The 19,077-nt window shown below is 38.1% G+C and overlaps 1 protein-coding gene across 8 annotated transcripts in view; it reads left to right on the top strand.

The window, feature by feature from the left end:
* Positions 1-19,077, top strand: part of LOC126366702 (uncharacterized protein ZK1073.1) — a 77,447-nt gene that overhangs the window by 45,899 nt on the left and 12,471 nt on the right. For all 8 annotated transcript variants that reach the window (XM_050009902.1, XM_050009896.1, XM_050009897.1 and 5 more), the window contains 3 exons: positions 12,360-12,410; positions 18,316-18,379; positions 18,924-19,041. In XM_050009902.1, coding sequence (XP_049865859.1) covers positions 12,360-12,410; positions 18,316-18,379; positions 18,924-19,041 — 233 coding nt within the window. The remainder of the gene's footprint in view (positions 1-12,359; positions 12,411-18,315; positions 18,380-18,923; positions 19,042-19,077) is intronic.

Genomic DNA, 19,077 nt, shown 5'->3' with positions numbered 1-19,077 from the left:
CTGTTTTTTTACAGAAGCAATAGCCTGTTTACACCTAGTCCTCCGAAAATACATTTCTCGGATATGCGGGTTTGTTATGGCTATTTGAAAATGGTTACTAGAAATTACCATCTGAAGTGAATTCGTAAACGAGAACCGAGGTTTCATTATTATTTGGGTAAATTGAAAATGGCATTACATACCGCACACAAATATGCAGATATTAGCGATATTCGGGGATGCAGGCGTTATTTTATGTTACGTTATATTAGAAACGTATATATTCAGTAGCGTAATTTTGATCAACTATAAAAGCTACAGTGATATATATTACGCCTAGGTACGCTATCCACAAAGTTTTTCATGTTCCTCAAGGTCATTCCAACTATGGACGAAACGAATTCATTTCTCGATCAACTTCCAAATATAATACACTTTTTAGTGATTTGGATATTTATGCTTTGTCTAAAACCTCATTTAAGAAAATGAGGAGAAATTAACTAAACTACGTTAAAATTATTAAAATAATCTTTTATTTTTATATTTATTTGTGGTCACGTAAACCAATTTTAGTCTGTGCCTGCTTATAATGACAATAGTTTATAATATATAGGTTTAAGTTTATAAACAATCTTTATGTAACATTTCCAGTTTTTTTTATAATGTGTTTTTTCTTTTTATAATATATTATTTTTATATATTTTAAGCCTAGCATTGTATCGTTAGTTTTGTTTACTGTTCTCATCAAGTTCTACAATTTGTTTTATTTGTGGTATCCTGAGATTGGCGAACAAACATTGTACTTACTGTAATTATTCTTAGTTAATTAATAAGCTGTTGGATATCCTCAATAAATAAATATATAAATAAATTTAAAAAGCTGCTTTTTTGACCGATTGATTCCGATTGTGTAGGTAAGTAAGTACCTACTTAACCTCGTAAGAATCGGATTTCCAGACACAATACTTCAACAATTGGATTTGGATTTTAAAATGCATCTGGTTCTCAGGAGGTTTTTATTATGGGGACTATCTAACCCAAAAGGGGATCCGTGTTACCCGAATTCAACACGAAGCCGCGGGCAAAAGCTAGTCGTAAATAAAACACAAACTAAAAACGAAAAAAATAAGAAAAAGGTACGTTTTATTAAACGCCTTATGAATTTCCACTTACTACACAAGCAGTTAACCGGGATAAACCCCGGTAATATTAAGGAAAATAATCGGTTGCCCCAGGGGAGGCCTAAATACGTAAAAGCGTCAGCTCCCGGAGCGGGCTGAGGGAAATCAGTCGAGTGTGCAACCTTCTTTATACGTACACCTGTGTACCCGAGAGCTTACGACGTAAAAGTAATTTTGTACATGAAATTACATTAACATAAAATGGTTATTAACATAAAAAATCTTTATTGGATATTTGCATCGTCTCCCTGGCGTTTATCCCGGAGAATTTACCTAAATATTGCCTAAACTGAAGTTAATGACGTTCCGAAACTATACAGGGTGTTAGTGACATCGTAACGAATACTGAGGGGGATGATTCAGACCAAGATTCTGAGTTAAAATCAAGTGGAATTCTCTGTCGCAAAATTCACGTTTTTTTTAGTTTTTGTAAATTATTTTCAATTCTATGATGTATGGGTTTTCTCACGATATAAATTATATAAATGTAAACAACATAATAAATAATCATAGATAATAAATATCACTTGATGTCCCGGTTAATGGCAATAGATTCGGCCCCTATTACATGGAACTTAAACATAGCTGGTGAGGAGTGGGTGTACCATACACTTCTGCTTACCCTTTCGGCCATACAAACGTGGTGTATTAATATTCTTGAAAGATCAATCAATGCCGGATCAATCTGAATTTCAGAATAGTCTTTGGTTCCTGTTTCGCCTTTCAGGCTTTGATATGGAAATTGGGCCCTTACCCTTAGTATTATCACATCACTAATTTAAGAGCCACGCACTTGTCGCATTCTCCATGTTACTTTATTAGGAAAAAATAGGGCAGTGGGTTCCTTCTTGCCTGCCGTCCCCCACTTTGTCTGACGCGAGTCAATTACCAATACCACTTAAAATTCCTAAATTCTTGACGGAGTACACGTCACATACTTACGATGTAGGCAATTCCGGTTTCATATCAGAAGTCTACTGTGAAACAGAACAAGTACTTACAAGTTAATTCATGAAGTTGGTAAATATCTCACCGTGGTATATACACGACCTACTTCGAAGTATTTCGCTTGTAAACCTGACCTATTTTGGGTTTACGACAATTTGAAAGCATAGAAAACTTATGAAAATGACTTTACTTGTACATTTTGGGCTCACTTCGACGAGTAATTATTGCTGAAGTAAGTTTTTTAAGTAATTTTGATCACAGAAAAGCGGGTTGCTGATTCGTAAAGCGGTATTTGCTCTTTTTTATTACTATTAATCAAAAACAGGAAAAAGTAGAGTCGAACCAAGATACTATTGATACGAATTCTAGTAATATCAGCACACATTAATCTGGAAGAGAATCTACCCAATTCTGATGAAGGGTTCTAAGCTACTGCCTATGTAGTCAATGTTTGAATGCGCTGCTCTACGTACTTCCATAATCCTATTTGCATGTTATAAGCTTCGGCTATATGTCTTAATGTCATGCATTTCGTTATTGTGTGAATATTGCCAGTACCTCAGCATTGAACTTCAAATATAATCCCTCGTAATCCATATAGAGAGACGCTAGCTTCTCGTTAAATTCAGACAGTGAAATAGCGACGGTATATAAGACACTGACGGGTTGACATTCGATAGTTGTCCGTCTGTCCAATATATTTTTATGTGTCCAATCGATTTGTGACTGCGCTCAATTGAGTCGTACAAGGTTCTAAATAAATTATGAAATTCTGATTACTAAATAAAGTCAGATGTAAAACTAACGAAAACCATTTTCTTTTTTCTATTTAATGTATTTATGAATTTTAATCAAGAAAAACGTAATAATAAGTCCGATATTATATCACGTTTTCCGATGACGTCACAGTGCGCTACATGAGCCATGTCAGGGGCCTTTGGCGGCTCGATAGTAAACCTGAAACCAAGGTTAATGGGGTTGGTAATCCACCTCACAACCCACACGATAGAAGAACAAGACAGTGTGCTTTTTCATACAAATTCCATAGTAATCTCGTGTTTTGACGTTTAGTAAAAAGTAACTGATTTGACTAGTTGGAAACTAGCCTATTTGAAATGAAATGAAATAAAATGAAATGGAATGGAATGGAATGGAATGGAATGGAATGGAATGGAATGGAATGGAATGGAATGGAATGGAATGGAATGGAATGGAATGGAATGGAATGGAATGGAATGGAATGGAATGGAATGGAATGGAATGGAATGAAATGAAATGAAATTTTCAGAACGAATAGTGGTCGTAAAGTGGGTATCTCGCGAAATTGAGGATCATTTTCCGTTTGCCTGGATGTAAACAGGTAAGGGACATAATTAATTTTGAATTTTGCACGAAACTTTGACCCAATTATACCCAATTATAACTTTTCATAATGTTTCATGCATAATGAGGAACTTTCCAGGCTATGTTCCTCAAAAACAATATAGATGGCTCTGTAAAGGTTTTCCTTCGTTTAAATTTCAAATTTCATGGATAACAGACATATGCATCTTTTATCTTTGTTTTCGGCTGTAACAGCCTCCGTGGTCTAGGGGTTAGAGCGTTAGGCTCACGATCTGGAGGTCCGGGTTCGATTCCCGATGGGGACATTGTCGAAATCACTTTGTGAGACTGTCCTTTGTTTGGTAAAGACTTTTCAGGCTTGAATCACCTGATTGTCCGAAAAAGTAAGACGATTCCGTGCTTCGGAGGACACGTTAAGCCGTTGGTCCCGGCTATTAGCCGTAAAAACACCTCCACCAACCCGCAGTGGAGGAGCGTGGTGGAGTATGCTCCATACCCCTTCCGGTTGATTGAGGGGAGGCCTGTGCCCAGCAGTGGGACGTATATAGGCTGTTTATGTTTTATGTTTATGTTCGGCTGTAAATGATGACTCTTGTTATCACACCCAGGCACATCTTTCACCCATTATTATTCTAATCAAAATAAAGAGGAGCACTATAGGTATATCAAGGAGCAATTATTTTTATATATACTCCTGCTATTACATTGTATTTTTTAATAATTATGTACTCGAGAGAAAATAGGTAATTATCACGTTTAATCTCGATAGCGCAATCCTGGAAGATCTCTCATTCAAAATAAACAATGTTTCTTGCTGTTTAGATACCGTCCGTGCTTGATCGAATCAGAAATGAGGAGATCCGCAGGAGAACTAAAGTCACCGACATAGCTCGGAGAATTGCTAAGCTGAAGTGGCAGTGGGCAGGACACATAGCGAGGAGAACCGATGGCCGCTGGGGCGGAAGGGTTCTGGAGTGGCGGCCGCGTATCGGACGACGCTCAGTGGGTAGGCCCGCTACAAGGTGGACCGACGATCTGGTGAAGGTCGCGGGAAGCCGCTGGATGCGGGCAGCGCAGGACCGATCGTCGTGGAGATCCTTGGGGGAGGCCTAGCCCAGCAGTGGGCGTCTTACGGCTGATGATGATGATGATGATGAGATACCGTCCGAGCTTACCGTAGAAGCATAGAATAAGGAATACCTAATACTACGTATAGAACGGCAACTCTCCGCTCCCCACCAGCGTTTGAGATAGGTGCACCTCACTCCCCTTCGGTTTTACTTTAATCTTCAATAATATGGGCGCAGAATAAGGAATAATACGGATGCGCGTGTACGGTAACGTCAATTTAGTTTATTTAAAACGAGGTTTTTTGTATGAAGTATCCGGGATGTGGTAGAAGCCTCCTTCAACGTTTTTTCGGAACGTTAACTTTAAGCGCCTTGTTACAAAAGCAAGACAAAATATCATCATCATCATCAGCCGTATGAGGCCCACTGCTGGGCATAGGCCTCCCCCAAGGATCTCCACAACGATCGGTCCTGCGCTGCCCGCATCCAGCGGCTTCCCGCGACCTTCACCAGATCGTCGGTCCACCTTGTAGCGGGCCTACCCACTGAGCGTCGTCCGACACGTGGTCGCCACTCCAGAACCTTTCCGCCCCATCGGCCATCGGTTCTCCTCGCTATGTGTCCTGCCCACTGCCACTTCAGCTTTGCAATTCTTCGAGCTATGTCGGTGACAAAATATACTTAATAATAACCAGCTGTTTATTCTAGCTCAGGCTCATAAACTACTGAACTAAACTCGCTGTAAGTTGTCATCCAACGACTTCTAGATTATGTTTTTATATTTTAAGTGTGTTATAAAGGTCAATAAGTACTCACTCATTTGGAACACGTATAATAAAGAAAAAAGTAAAAGAAAATATTCGTTGAATTTAACACCCGCTGGGTATAAGCTTGGTTCGTCGCGTTGCTGAAATGTCCTTGGTGTGGAATTTCAAATACTTACAATTTGAAATTCGAACAAAATGGCGACTAACTTGGTAACTCGAGATTCGCCGTACCCCAAGCCGGGTTTGAATTTCTAAAATTTGACTAAGTATACTTCATTTGGATTATACTTACCTATTTCCGTTTAATTCGGACCTCGGAAGATAAAAAAGCAATTTGGCTCTATTTGCATGTTAATTGTTTCTGTTTTAAGAATGACATTTAATATGATTTTGATTTTGAATAAAGGAACAGCGGGGAGCAGGTTATTATAACGTAGATATTTTGTGTTTTTTTCACGTGTTAAGACGGATACAGACATTGCAACCGCAAGGCATGTCCCCCCGCTCGCCATGCGCCGCACGCGCACGCTTTGCAAATACTCACAATATCTGTTCGACGATCTACCGTCTAACCACAAGGAAAGTGGGAAGAAAAGTATTTTTTTAGGAAAATTTCCTCTATTTTTCTTCAGGAAAATTCCGCTTAGGTAAGCGCGAAAGAGAAAAAATGGAAAATCAACCCTTTTGTTATATTTTTTTTTGTTCTTTAATTTTTAGTTATTAATTAAAATGATTGATCTACGTCCATAATAATATGTGAATCATGTGATGTGATCGATCATTTCTGAATGTTAGCGGTGACAAAACTTTGCAGTAGACATGGTAAAAAATATTGTCTATATTTTTACACGGGTTGAAATTAATTGAAAGAATTCGATGTTTTGTTGAAGTAAATCACATCTAAAGGTGATTTTTCAAAAAAGTGGTTATTTGGATTTCATTATAAGGTGACGTTATATCTTACAATGCTAATACCAAGGCGCTTCCAGTTGTACTCTGAAGACTTGAGACTCTATCTTCCCCCCAATTATCCGTATAGACGTGAATTTATGTAGCTAAACAAAAGCCAGTAAACTAAAGGTCGTTGTTTACATGGACTCCCGTTAGAATGCAAAGCTCTCAGTCGGCGAGCGTCATAACAAACTGTTGGTTCTGGTATTTATAGTGGCGGTCGATAGCTGCCCGAATAGAGGCGCTGGCACAACCCGCCACTCCGTACAAAAATCTCATTCTTACCATGTTAAGTATAAAAAGACCAGGGGGGTTAAATTGGCCACATCGAAGCAATTCATCTAAGAAAGCAATATTGCTCTTGGACATTTTGTTTGCATTGCGCACTTACTTTTACATGCGCAAATGTCAAATTGCAATATTGCTTTCTTAGATGAATTGCTTCGATGTGGCCATTTTAACCCCCTACCTAGCATTTCAAGATTAGCCCAGCTGACGTCATCCCACCCTACGTTGCCATTTCGTAAAATAAAATTTTGTACTTTTATTATAAGATTTACATAGGTATAGTTTTAATGATTTTTATATATTATGTGACAAATAATATTAATAAAATAGATTAGTCCCCTCCGGTTGATTGAGGGGAGGCCTGTGCCCAGCAGTGGGACGTATATAGGCAGTCTTCTTCTTCTTCTAAATAGATTAGTCAGTATCATCATCATCATCAATTTAAGAGCCACGCTCTTGTCGGTGTAGCATTTTCCATTCCAGTCTATCAAAGGCCAATTCCTTGACTTCCCTATAAGACACGACGTTAACCTTTTCTTTAATCTGTTCCATGTAAGCTCTTCTTGGTCTTCCCCTTCCTCTCTTTCCTTCTAGCTTTCCTTCTATGATGTTTTAGATTAGTCAGTAATTAACTTAATTTTCAATAATAAAATTTACATCCTTGTGGTAACATTTACGTCATCAAAGGGCTAGCAATGGCGGCTTGTTATAGGATTGAGCATACCTGTCCTGGTCATCTTATACCATGAATTTTACCATGTTTCATTTCACCCCACGTAAGTGCAAGGGAGACACAGTCCGCGCGCTCTCCTTAACCCCTCAATTAACCCTCCCTCACTTTCGTCAATTTAAAACTAATAAGATCCAGAGGAGGTAAGGTCGGCGCCCGATACGAATTTGTGCGTGGCCGAGAATTACCTAGTTCCTGCAACGGCCTCTGCGGTCCAGTGGTTGAGTGCTGAGCTCACGAGCCGGAGGCCTCGGTTTCGAATCCCCATCCCTGGGACATATCACAAACATCATCCCTAGTTTGGTTAGGACATTACAGTCTGATTGTCCGACAGTAAGATGATCCGTGCTTCGGAAGACACGTTAAGCTGTTGGTCCCGGTTACTATTTACTGTCAATGTCAATGTTAGGGGCCTTTGGCGGCTTAATAATAACCTTGACACCAGGGTTGATGAGGTTGGTAATCCATCTCATAACCCACACGATAAGAAGACTATAAGAGGACGATATGGATTTCAGCGAGTAGGTACAAGCGCAAAACGATCAGTTGATATATATACGTCAGAGTCAATCCACAACCAAACTGCCTGTTGAAACTAGGCTAACTCAGTTCAAGGCTAGTCTATTCTGCTGAGGCCAAAGCGTCCTACGTCATATCGGCTGGTGTTACACGATGGGCATTTGTTCCGTGAGCGAAAATGAGCACACGTCAAACATTCCTTACAAAAATCTCATTTATTAACGACTTCTAAAAGGAGGTTATGTGTTGCGTTTGTTGTGTTGCTATATTGTGTTATAAGTCTCATCCCGTTTATGTATCGTATCGATCCGATTAGACGCAGTTTTTCTTCGTTTGATAGGTGGTATTATCGAGAAGATTCTTAGATGATTAAAGGTTCCAGGGTCTCATGATGAGTAGGTGGTCGTAGGAACTCGACAATAAAATGACGCATGCCCCTCAAGTTTGGGCTTGTTTAACCTCTCATATGCCGAGATACCAGACACAATAGATTTTACATTGTGTCTGGTCGAGATCCGCGTTCCGGCGTTTAAGGGGTTAATTTGTCTTGATGAGCATTCTGGCCCTAGGTGGTTGCGTGGTTATCAGCATCTGATGATGAACAGGTATTTATATGAAAGGAATTCGACATTAAAATGATACACGACCTCCGAATATGGACTTGTTTGATTTGTCTTGACGAGCAATTTTGTTATTTGACAGTTGTTTGCATTGCGCACTTACTTTTATATGCGGAAATGTCAAATTACAATATTGCTTTCTTAGATGAATTGCTTCGATGTGGCCATTTTAACCCCCCTGGTCCTAGATGGTTGTTTCTGGTTGGCATTATGGGTCTGATAATGGCCAGATGACAATTTGTGCTAGACCTTCTTTTTTTAAATTACTTTTTGCTTTCTTCTGGGTTCCGTGGTTAGCGATGCGCTAATGTCAAATCTTGATAGTGATCTGGGTCTTCAAAAATGTTTGTCTTCTCATTCTTACCGTTCCGCCTTACCGCGTGATTGCGAGGGAGACAGACTGTCCGCGCGCTCTCTCCCTCACTCCTTAGCGGCTAACGACCAATTAGACTAAAGTAAGACCCAGAGAGGGTGAGGGGGTTATGAGGGGGATTCTAAATAACGATTCTGCTTTGATCAGTATTTAAAGCTGGATTTTAATATAAAAACGGAAATTACATTATTTTCCATACAGCAACCCTTATTTTTTCCTGAAATGCAAGTAATTTGTCTCTTTTTAATATCTATTGGCTTGAATCTCAGCTTATCGAATCAGCTCATTCTGATCGAACAATACTGATTTTTTTTATGTGAGTTACTTCAATATAGCCTTTTTAAACCCACACATTTGGTTATAGAACATTTTCTTTCATTCGTTCACCTCTGAAGATTTCCATTTTCGTCTAAACTCTGAATAGTGAAAAACATTCTAATGATCATTACTACAATTATTATTATCGTCCCTTGGACCGCATTAAGACGTCGCCACAGTCAATAATGCTCTCTGCCAACCCGGCAGAGGTAAACAACAACATTATGTTTACGTCTACAGAAATAGCCGCCGGCCATACATTCTTCATACTGTTGTGTACGTGGATAATATCACGTATTACAACTGGTCATCATCTACCTAGCATTATCCCGTTTTTCACAGGGTCCGCTTACCTAACTCGAAGATTAGACGGGTCCAGTTTTCAGAAGCGACTGCCCGAAGTAATTTTTTAGAGGCTTGTTTTCTTGGTTGTATTAGATTTGTGCCTAAAATTAACGTGTGTTCCATAAATTTTCGAATAGCCACACCGAAGGCCTTTTCGGTGGATATGGTGAATTTCCTTTTCGGTGGATAAGAAAATGACATAAAATTAGATAGCGTGTATAGGAATCGGGATCAATAATGTCAAGAAATGTCAAATTGCAATATTGATTTTTAGATGAATTGCTTCGATGTAGCCTTTTTAACCTATACGTATACTATTCAGAATGTAAAACACAATAATAATAATAATAAATTTATTTCACACAACAAGAACAATTTACATATTTTTAAACATTACATTAGCAATAAAATATAATTTTGTTGGTGGCTATTTAAAAGCAGAAGGTAACCCTGTCTCTCAAACTAGGAGACCTGTATCTTGAGAGGCAGTGTTCAGTTTTTACAGTTTTTAAAAATAGCATTGAGTGGAACTATATAATTTATATCCGAAATAGTCCAAGTGCTCGAACAACAAAAATATGCATATACCTAAACTAATTTGCGTGAATGATGTATGTGTGTAGGTGTGTATGATGTTATATGTGTGAGAGTGCGTGTACGTGTGTTATAGTGTGAAAGGATGAGTGTGTGTGTTTTAGTAGCTTAACATTTTAATTTAGTATTGCCGCACTTAGTATTGCCGATGCTCTAGAACCAGTAACTCTGCAATTCGTCATTATATTTTTAACCGACTTCAAAAAAGAAGAAGGTTATCAATTTGACCCAAGTGGGATTGAAAAAAAATATATATAAGTAGACACAAAAAAGCATGAATTTTGCGACGGAAAATTTCATTTCATGTGTATCACAATAAACATTATTTTTTTTTACTTGATATTAATTCAGAATCATGAGCTGAATCATCCCCCTCAGTATTATGTACGGTACCACTAACACTCTATACTCCAAACTGTTGAATAAAGCCCTATTTTCTGTTATATACAGACATACAGTTTATTATTACATAGTTAGCTGGATGACAATGTTAGGCGTGCGTGTATGAAGCGATTGATGAATGTGGAGGAACTAAGAGAAGTGTGTCAGGATCGAAGCAAATGGAATTCTCCCCGGTGGGAAATAGGCGTGAGTTTATCTATGTGTATGTTATGTAGCTGGATGTCTGAGTTGAATCAAAATGCAGTATTGATTTTCAATTAATCTTCATTACTCCATAGTGCATAATATGCCTGTGTTGGTCGTTATACTGTTGATCAATGAGACGATCAGATTAAGCGTAAGTTAATGGGACTTACCTACTTGTATCTAAAAAAATATTGTATTTGGTATAATACAGTCAGTCAGTGATACCGTAACTAAAACGTTGAGGGATGATTTTGGCCGTGATTCTGAGTTGATATCAAGTGGACTTTTCCGTTGCAAAAATATGGAATTGAACATAATTAAAAAACTACTACAATTTAAATGAATTTTTCGACAGAAAATTCTACTTGATATCAACTCAGAATCGTGGTCTGAATCATACTCAGTAAAGAGTTTGCAATAAAGCGTTTTTGTACCTATATTGGGGATGAAACTAAAAACTCAAATGTAGGCGGCAGCCCTGTTGAGTGTTTCTAAATTTTGACAGTTCTCCATACTTTGGAAAAACGCAGTTTTGATTTAAAATAAGTTTTTCTAAGGGTGATATTAATAAACTAATCTCAACTGAGTCTGCCGTCAAGATCATGGTCAGGTTCGTAATTTTTGTATAAGAACTGTCACATTGACATGATCTTGAGGGCAGTTCCGAAGCTGAGATTAGTATATTAATACCACCATATCTTTTAGAATAAATGTAACACTATGATTTTGCAGTTTAACGCTGCGCAAACGGTTATAGTGTAAAAATATAACCAAAAATATGTTTGTTTACTCAAATAGTGTGGAGAGCTGTCAAAAAATTACACTTAACAGTAGCGACGCCTGATGGGAGATATAGGCAGTTTTATCCTCTGGGTGTAATACAGAGGACATGGATTCAATTATTTATAAGTACCCGTTGTAACAATAATAGTGCAACAATCGAGATTGTTATTACTATAGAGAAACAATATTGAAACTAAGTAATTACTCGAAAACAATTTGTAAACATTCGTCATTTACGTAGGTAACTAAATAGCGTACGGTCCATAAATGAAAATAGCGGAAACGATAATTTATTATTACAGTGTAATATTTGCTTCGCACACGGGTAATTATTGGACCAATATACTCAGACATGATGTGACCATGCTGTCCACCTTTGTGGAATGACTTCATCATCATCAAAATTCTAGATAATTTTTGTCGTATTTCAAATATCCGGTTTGACGCTGTGCATGCTTACAACCTATTTCTAAGTTTTAATAGCTTTTTCAATAGTTTTAGCTTTGTTCTAGTTATTCATTTCAGTTATTCTTATAATAGACTTAATTTCTATACTTTAGCTCCTGTTATTATCATTTAGCAGTGCTGTGTGCGTCCGTACTTGGCAGGCATACGAGCACCGGTACTTTTCTGATGTGTATTTTACATTGTGTTTGTGTACTTTTACGTTGTGTGCTGCTGATGCACCATAATAAATATACTTAAAGAAATGTAGAACATACGTTTATTAAACCAGATTTTTGCAAGAACACAAATTATTCTAGGATTCTAGGATATTTTGGTGTACTTACGTTTAGAAATAATTGCAACATTCTCATGAATTTCGTTATAACACTGAGTTTGAGTTGTGTCTACCCTTTCAAGCTTCAGATGCAAAAAAAAATCTTTTTCACTGGACCATATAACACTTATAAATATATTTTTTGTTCTTATCACTAAACTTAATTTTGTATTGTTTCAGAAATATGTGGTCAGCACGGACCGGAGTGGGGACATACACGTTCACGTCCAGGTGAGTTGCGGTTCGATTCCCGGGCGGGTACCGGAGGTACAGTAAGTGAAGTGTCACAGTCAAGTCACTGTTAGAAATCCTTGTCAAGGTAATTAGTATAAGGTAACACTGCGTCGCCACGTCGTTAGAATTTACGACCACTTGGATTCTCTTCTCTTTTAAGAGGTTAGAGAAAAGTCTATTTTATACGTTATGGAGTATGAAGATTCACAGTTAAATTTTCCATAACTACAAACATAGAATACCTACTGTGCGGCATCTGCGAATTCTCTGTAGGACACAAGGCTGTCCGCAATACATTTCTTATGCCAGAAAAATAAAGGAAACATAAAACCGCTTGACATTTCATTCGCGTGAAAAGGGCGGGAAAATGTTTGACATTACCGCCATCTTGGACACAGCAACATGGTTGCGTAAATTGGATTGTATGTTGGCAGTTTAATAAAGTTAATTTATTTTTCGCTGAGCAACGAAAATGTAAATTGATATTAAGGATATTAAAGAAGACAAAAGGTAGGAAACTCATGGATTTTGGTAAGATTACAATGCAACGTTTGCAACGTTTCCGGAAAAATAAGACTTTATGAAACTGTTTTTATGTTTCATGCTGCATTTAGGGAACAATTCCAAGACATGGACAGGTGAGTTGGTTACATTTCATAATAAATGACAGGTGACTTTAACATAGTAGTTATTTTTTTGAAACACTTTAGAGCTGTTTCAAAACTTGCTGACAAACATCTGCCGGATAAAACAGTGTCTGATAAACAATTAAACAGCCATGTTCGAAGGTAAATAGAATTTTGTCTTTTTGAGAAATAAACATTTAATTTATTATATTCTAGTCTGTGCATAAATAAAATCACGGCCTTGATCCGTATGATATATAAATGTTAGTCTATCATCTTTGAAAGGTTACAATTTCTCTGGAAACTTGGTTTTAACGACATGTTCGGAAATACGAAGCTACTGAACGCGGTCCACGTACCTATTTTCTTTACTCCCACTACAGCAGAGGACGTACAATAATATTTTATGACGGTATCTTCTTATTATGGTAAATTATGTAAAAGTAAGATGTAGAAACGCTACCCCAATTGGGATATAGTCGTGAGCTTATATGCTATGTTATAAAAATCCATGACAGTACCTGGAGGTACTGTGGATCGTAAGATGAACTAAGTACCCACACCTCACCGAGTTTGCAGTTTGCATTAGTTTTAGGCGGATGAGACGTTCGTTATGTAAAATTGACGATTCAAAGTGTAACTATGTTACCTACTGAATAAAGATATTTTTGAATTTGAATTTGAATTTGCTGTTAGACCAATGTGATACACCAGGTGGAAACAGATAGCAAGTTTCATTATTCACTTTCTTATTGAACATAAAACAATTAAAGGAAATGTATTAATAAAAATCGGCAACATTCAAGGCACACGATGCCAAAGACACTGCTTCCCTCAACGTGATTTAAAGATTAACCTTTAAAACATGAGCAGACAATCAAGACGCTTCTAGTGACACCTCATTTGTTAAATTCAGATTCATGGTTATAACTTAGGAGGGAATACACGTATGTACATACTCAGCGGTCAATTGCATGCCTAACCATCCTTTTTGCTTCTCCGCAGTCGGTATATAATAACGCGTCTGCCAGCCAGGACGAAATGCATACAAGATTATTTATCACACCAGCATACAACATAATATATTTCCATGGTGTTTTCCTTCTATATTAAGTAACAAGTCCGTGATAAGTGACTGCGAGTGCGAAAGAGGTTTTTGCACCAAGTATTTTCTATTCCATTACGTTGCTTCTTTGAAAGAATAGAGAGAAAAGAAAATTATAACCTGATTTTAGTATCTTGTATTAGGCATTAGTAGAAAACAGATTGATATAGAGTTAGATATAACCTGCAGTGTGATAATAATGTATCTTACGTTCTCGCCAGTTTTCTTGATATTTCCACCATCTTGGATAAATAATTTTTGATTTTTGAAATTGGCTCTGATCTACATCCCGCTTAGAGACGGTAAAAATATCGGCGCCCGCAGGACGTTACACTTTTTCTTACGACCCTGATGACCCGATTTCTTTAGCCATAGAGGCAGCAGATTAGCTCGCGACAACAAACACTTTAGAACCCCGATACCGTCCCCGCTGGCGTGGTCGACGATTTCCCTCATTCAGCGCTTGTCGCTACCGGCTCGCTAGGGTCGAATAATTCTTTCAAATACGATGCCCTCAGACGACGCCCTGAGCCGCGGTTCGTGCCCAACCAAATTGTGTATCGCTCCCCATTTTTCCGTCCAAGTACTACCACCAATTGGCTCTGATCAATTATATTGCCTACGCATTTCTGGCGCTGGTATGTAATTCTTAGTAAGTATTTCTTTTTATAAAAGAACTTCGTTTCAAAAGAAAACGGTAGGTAGTTTGGCAAGGAGAATAATTATTATAAAATTGTTCGTAAAATATAAAATGTTCAATCCAATTACAAACTTAATACAAGGAAGGAAAAAGTTAAAAGGAACAAAGAAGGCAGAGTTTTTAAGGTTTGACATCTGTCACCCCCCAATTATTAGTTAGTTGCGTACCCAAAGAATCTTCTTTGCAAGACTGTAAGGTCACAGTACATTTTTTTTGTTATCTTTGCCATTGTACATTCCATGGAGTATTAAGGAAAAGTTACACGTAAAGCACAATATACACCAAGACGAAGTCGCATATTGCGATACTATATTTGATATAACCTTAACCCATATACCCATAACCCTATACCCATAACCCCATACTCATAAATCCATACCCAAAATCCCGTACCCATAACCCCATACCCATAACTCCACACCCATAACCCCACATCCATAACCCCACACCCATAACCCCACACCCATAACCCCATACCTATAACCCCATACCCATAACCCCATACCCATAAACCTATACCCATAACGCTTTTATCAGTTTGAGTTCGAATCAAATTTTAAGTAAACTAAAGGCACACCCCGGTCACTTCATACAAACAGCCTCGTTGTACACAGACACTACACATTGACATTATCAAAACGCGCATCTATGTGTGTGACGTCTGAGGGCAGTTAGGTAGTACTACTTACGAAAGATGCTTTTAAATAATCAGTTAATATTTATTTATTTATTTACCACTCAAATCAAAAACAATTTGAACAATTAAGGTTCACAATAAATAAATAGGCTGAAAGAATGAATTAATACTTGATTTAAAAATCACTGAACTAAATTAGCATTCACATTATTTTTACGGTCAGCACTTAGCCTAGGTCCAATTTTATTGCAAATTATTAGCATGTTTTTATGAACAATCATCATGAAAAAAAATATATTTATAGACGAGTCAGCGTAGCGCGGGTAATTACTGTGGGATCAAATATTTGATTCAGACGAAAGGTCGACGAGTCGACGTCCAATTTAAAAATTCGAACATGTAAAAACTTAACTTATACAAAATAAAAACAACGTTCCGCGTTCTGCCTTCGTGATTCAAGTCTAAACTATGTTCCAGGGGGGGTGAGGTAAACCTAGCTCAAACGCTGGTGGGGAGCGGAGAGTTGCCGCTCTATATGTACGTAGTAATATTCCTTATTCTATGGTAAAGGCGAACACTACAAACAATAGCTGAGGTTTGTCAACTCAATAGTTAGTGAAAGCTAAAGATATTTCCCATTGTTGCGTGTGTAAAGTTTTAATTGAATTGTTATCTATTTCCGCATAGTGTAAGTATGTTTTCTATTCAAATATTATACATGAGAACTTGTCGTTTGAAGTGAATATCTGAAGACACCCTTATCAGATAGTCGGGTAATTGAGGCTGTGGTCCAGTGGTAAAGCTGCTTGCTTCTCAAACGGGGAGTGCCGGTTCGAATCCTGGTACCGAGCTGGCACCAACTAGTGGTGTAGTGGTTAGAGCGCTGGTTTCTCAATCTGGAGGTATCGAGGTCAATTCCCGGTGAGGACATACCACAAAAATCTCTTTGTGATCCGTAGTTTGGTTAGCACATTGCAGGCTGATAACATTATTGCACGAAAGTAAGATGATCTTTGATGAGACTTCTAAGCCGTCAGCCGTAATTAAGTCATGTAGTCGTTACATGACCCATGTCAGGGATCTTTGGCGGCTGAATATCTTACTTATAACCATGGCAATGAGAGACAAGAGGCACGAGATAAGAAACAATAGATTAAAAAAAAACGCACCACGAGTAACCACCGATAGAAAAAAACCATAATTTAAACACACATTTTATTTGAATTCGTGCGCTCTCCGTTGTGCTTTTCTGTATCTGTTGTCCTTATCTCTGGATCTTGTATCCATTGTGCACAATAATATATTTTATCTACTTATCTATCTTGTGGTATAAGTATCTTTTACCACTTACCGATACAATTTTACTAACAATCCGTTCGCCTGAATCTATCTGGCTGAAGATAAACGTAAGATTACGACGTCCTAGCTAATAAATGGGTTGATCATACCCCGAAATGTCCTCGGATATCCTAATTTTTCCCTGCAGCGCGTTTACATTCCTCAGCAAATCCTCAAACTGATCTCGCAATTTACCAGTGACGTCGTTACGAAGTCCCGGGTCGGTAGAAAGGGATAGAGGATGGATTCATTATATGTGTGAGGGAGAGGAAGAGAGGAAGTCTGTAGGTTAGTTATGTTACAATGGGGTAGGCTGTGTATTGCGTCGCAGGATATTGAATATTGATCTCTTTGCAGCGTGCGGTAAGGCAATGTTTGGATACGACGCTGAATGGGGTAGACGCAATGGGAATGTTTTGAATGGAATGGTTCTTTTAGGGGCAGGCGAAGAGTTTGACTTGAGTTTGAATTTTGTAAGTTGTTTCAAATACAGAATGACCCGATTACTCTAGCCATAGAGGCGGCACATCAGCTCGCGACACCAAACACTTCAGGACCCCGATACCGACCCCGCCGCCGTGGTCGACGATTACCCTCAATCAGCGCTTATCGCTATCGATTAATTCTTTCAAGTATTTTTCCTCTCAGGCGACACCCTGACTTGTTGTCTTAAACGTTGTACCTGGTGAGAGCCTTCAGCGCTCCCCATTTGTCCGCCCACGTAGTTATTACAAAATTCAATTTATGTTAAATATTATTACGGAAATTCAAATTCAAAAATATCTTTATTCAATAGGTAACATAGTTACACTTTAAACCGTCAATTTTTACATAACGAACGTCTCATCCGCCTAAAACTACTGCAGCTTCTCACAACCTGTATAGCCATTATATTAAATTCAATTTCATTAAAATATATTATTAATTAGTCGTTAAAACTATAAAATGCCTGCTCGACAAGCCATTTTAAGTCTTAGTTTAAATATAATGCAATAGAAATTATAAAATAGATACTCTGGTACTTGATTTGAATATTTTAATTCGGTATTTGAAGTATAGTTTCGTACATAAAGGGAGTACGGTACGGAGTATGGTGTAAGGGAATTATCTATCTAAAGATATAGTTTATACATCTTAAAAATAATATAAAAAATTCTGACTAATTATAAAAAATATTTCTGACAAAATCCATATTTTGTACGTAAGTAGGTATCTAAACGTAATTATGAGAGAATTCTTGGGAATCACATAAAAACACACATAAATAGCCTAATACGTCCCACTGCTGGGCACAGGCCTCCCCTCAATCAACCAACAACCAACCAACAAACAACAACAGACTATTTTCAGCTGGAAGAAATTTCTTTCGAAAACAAGCTGAACATTTGCTCGCCATGTATTATGTAATCTATTTGTCTTTATGTTCTGTGGTGGCGTACAATGTAACCTGTGGAATAAATAACGAGTAAATAATATTGCGCCTCTATCGTTTGCAGGGCGACCTGACCCAGCAGGACAAGCGATGTGTGTTCCTCACGGTTCACGACCTTGGTACCAACCGTAAGTACCTTCTTTTCATCTTTCTTTCTTTTTTCTTCTTTTATTGTTACTAGCTTTCCACCTGCGACTCATAAATACCTACTTTTACTGTGCCCTTACACTTCAGGACCCCGATACCTACCCCGCCGGCGCGGTCAACGAATTTCCTCAGCGCTTATTACACCCGGCCCGCTTGGGTCGATTACTTATTCCAAATATAATCCTCTCAGAAGACGCCCTGAGCCGAAGTTGGCGCCTAACTGGCCACTCTTACGGCTCACATTGTCCTAAGCTTTGTACCGGGTGAGAGCCCTCAGCGCTTTCCATTTATCTGGCCACATCAAAAAGAAAAACCTATTACACGGGATAGTAACAGTCTTCTATGAAACCACTTACCACCCTGATTGTATTATGAACAAGGTCAGCGCGTGTATCGTTTGATTGCTTTATTATGATGTCATGTCATTGTGCTAAAATTACATGGCAATTCAATTAGTTACATAGTTTCAACGTGAATTCTCTAACAACATCGTTACTGCACTTAAATGATGACTGTCATTTTCAGATTCTTCGCTGGTGGACTTCGTGTCGACCCCAGCTATGTCGGAGATCAAGGAGCGCTCGTGCTTCATACACGTGGATGTACCAGGACACGAGGAGAGCTCCCCGGACCTGCCTGACTCGTAAGTCACTAACTCACTACTACCGCACACCGTACA

This window comes from Pectinophora gossypiella, chromosome 5, assembly GCF_024362695.1.
Source record: "Pectinophora gossypiella chromosome 5, ilPecGoss1.1, whole genome shotgun sequence".
Taxonomy (NCBI): Eukaryota; Metazoa; Arthropoda; class Insecta; order Lepidoptera; family Gelechiidae; genus Pectinophora; species Pectinophora gossypiella.
The sequence above is the reverse complement of the archived record's forward strand: the minus strand, read 5'-3'. Positions and strand labels throughout refer to the sequence as shown.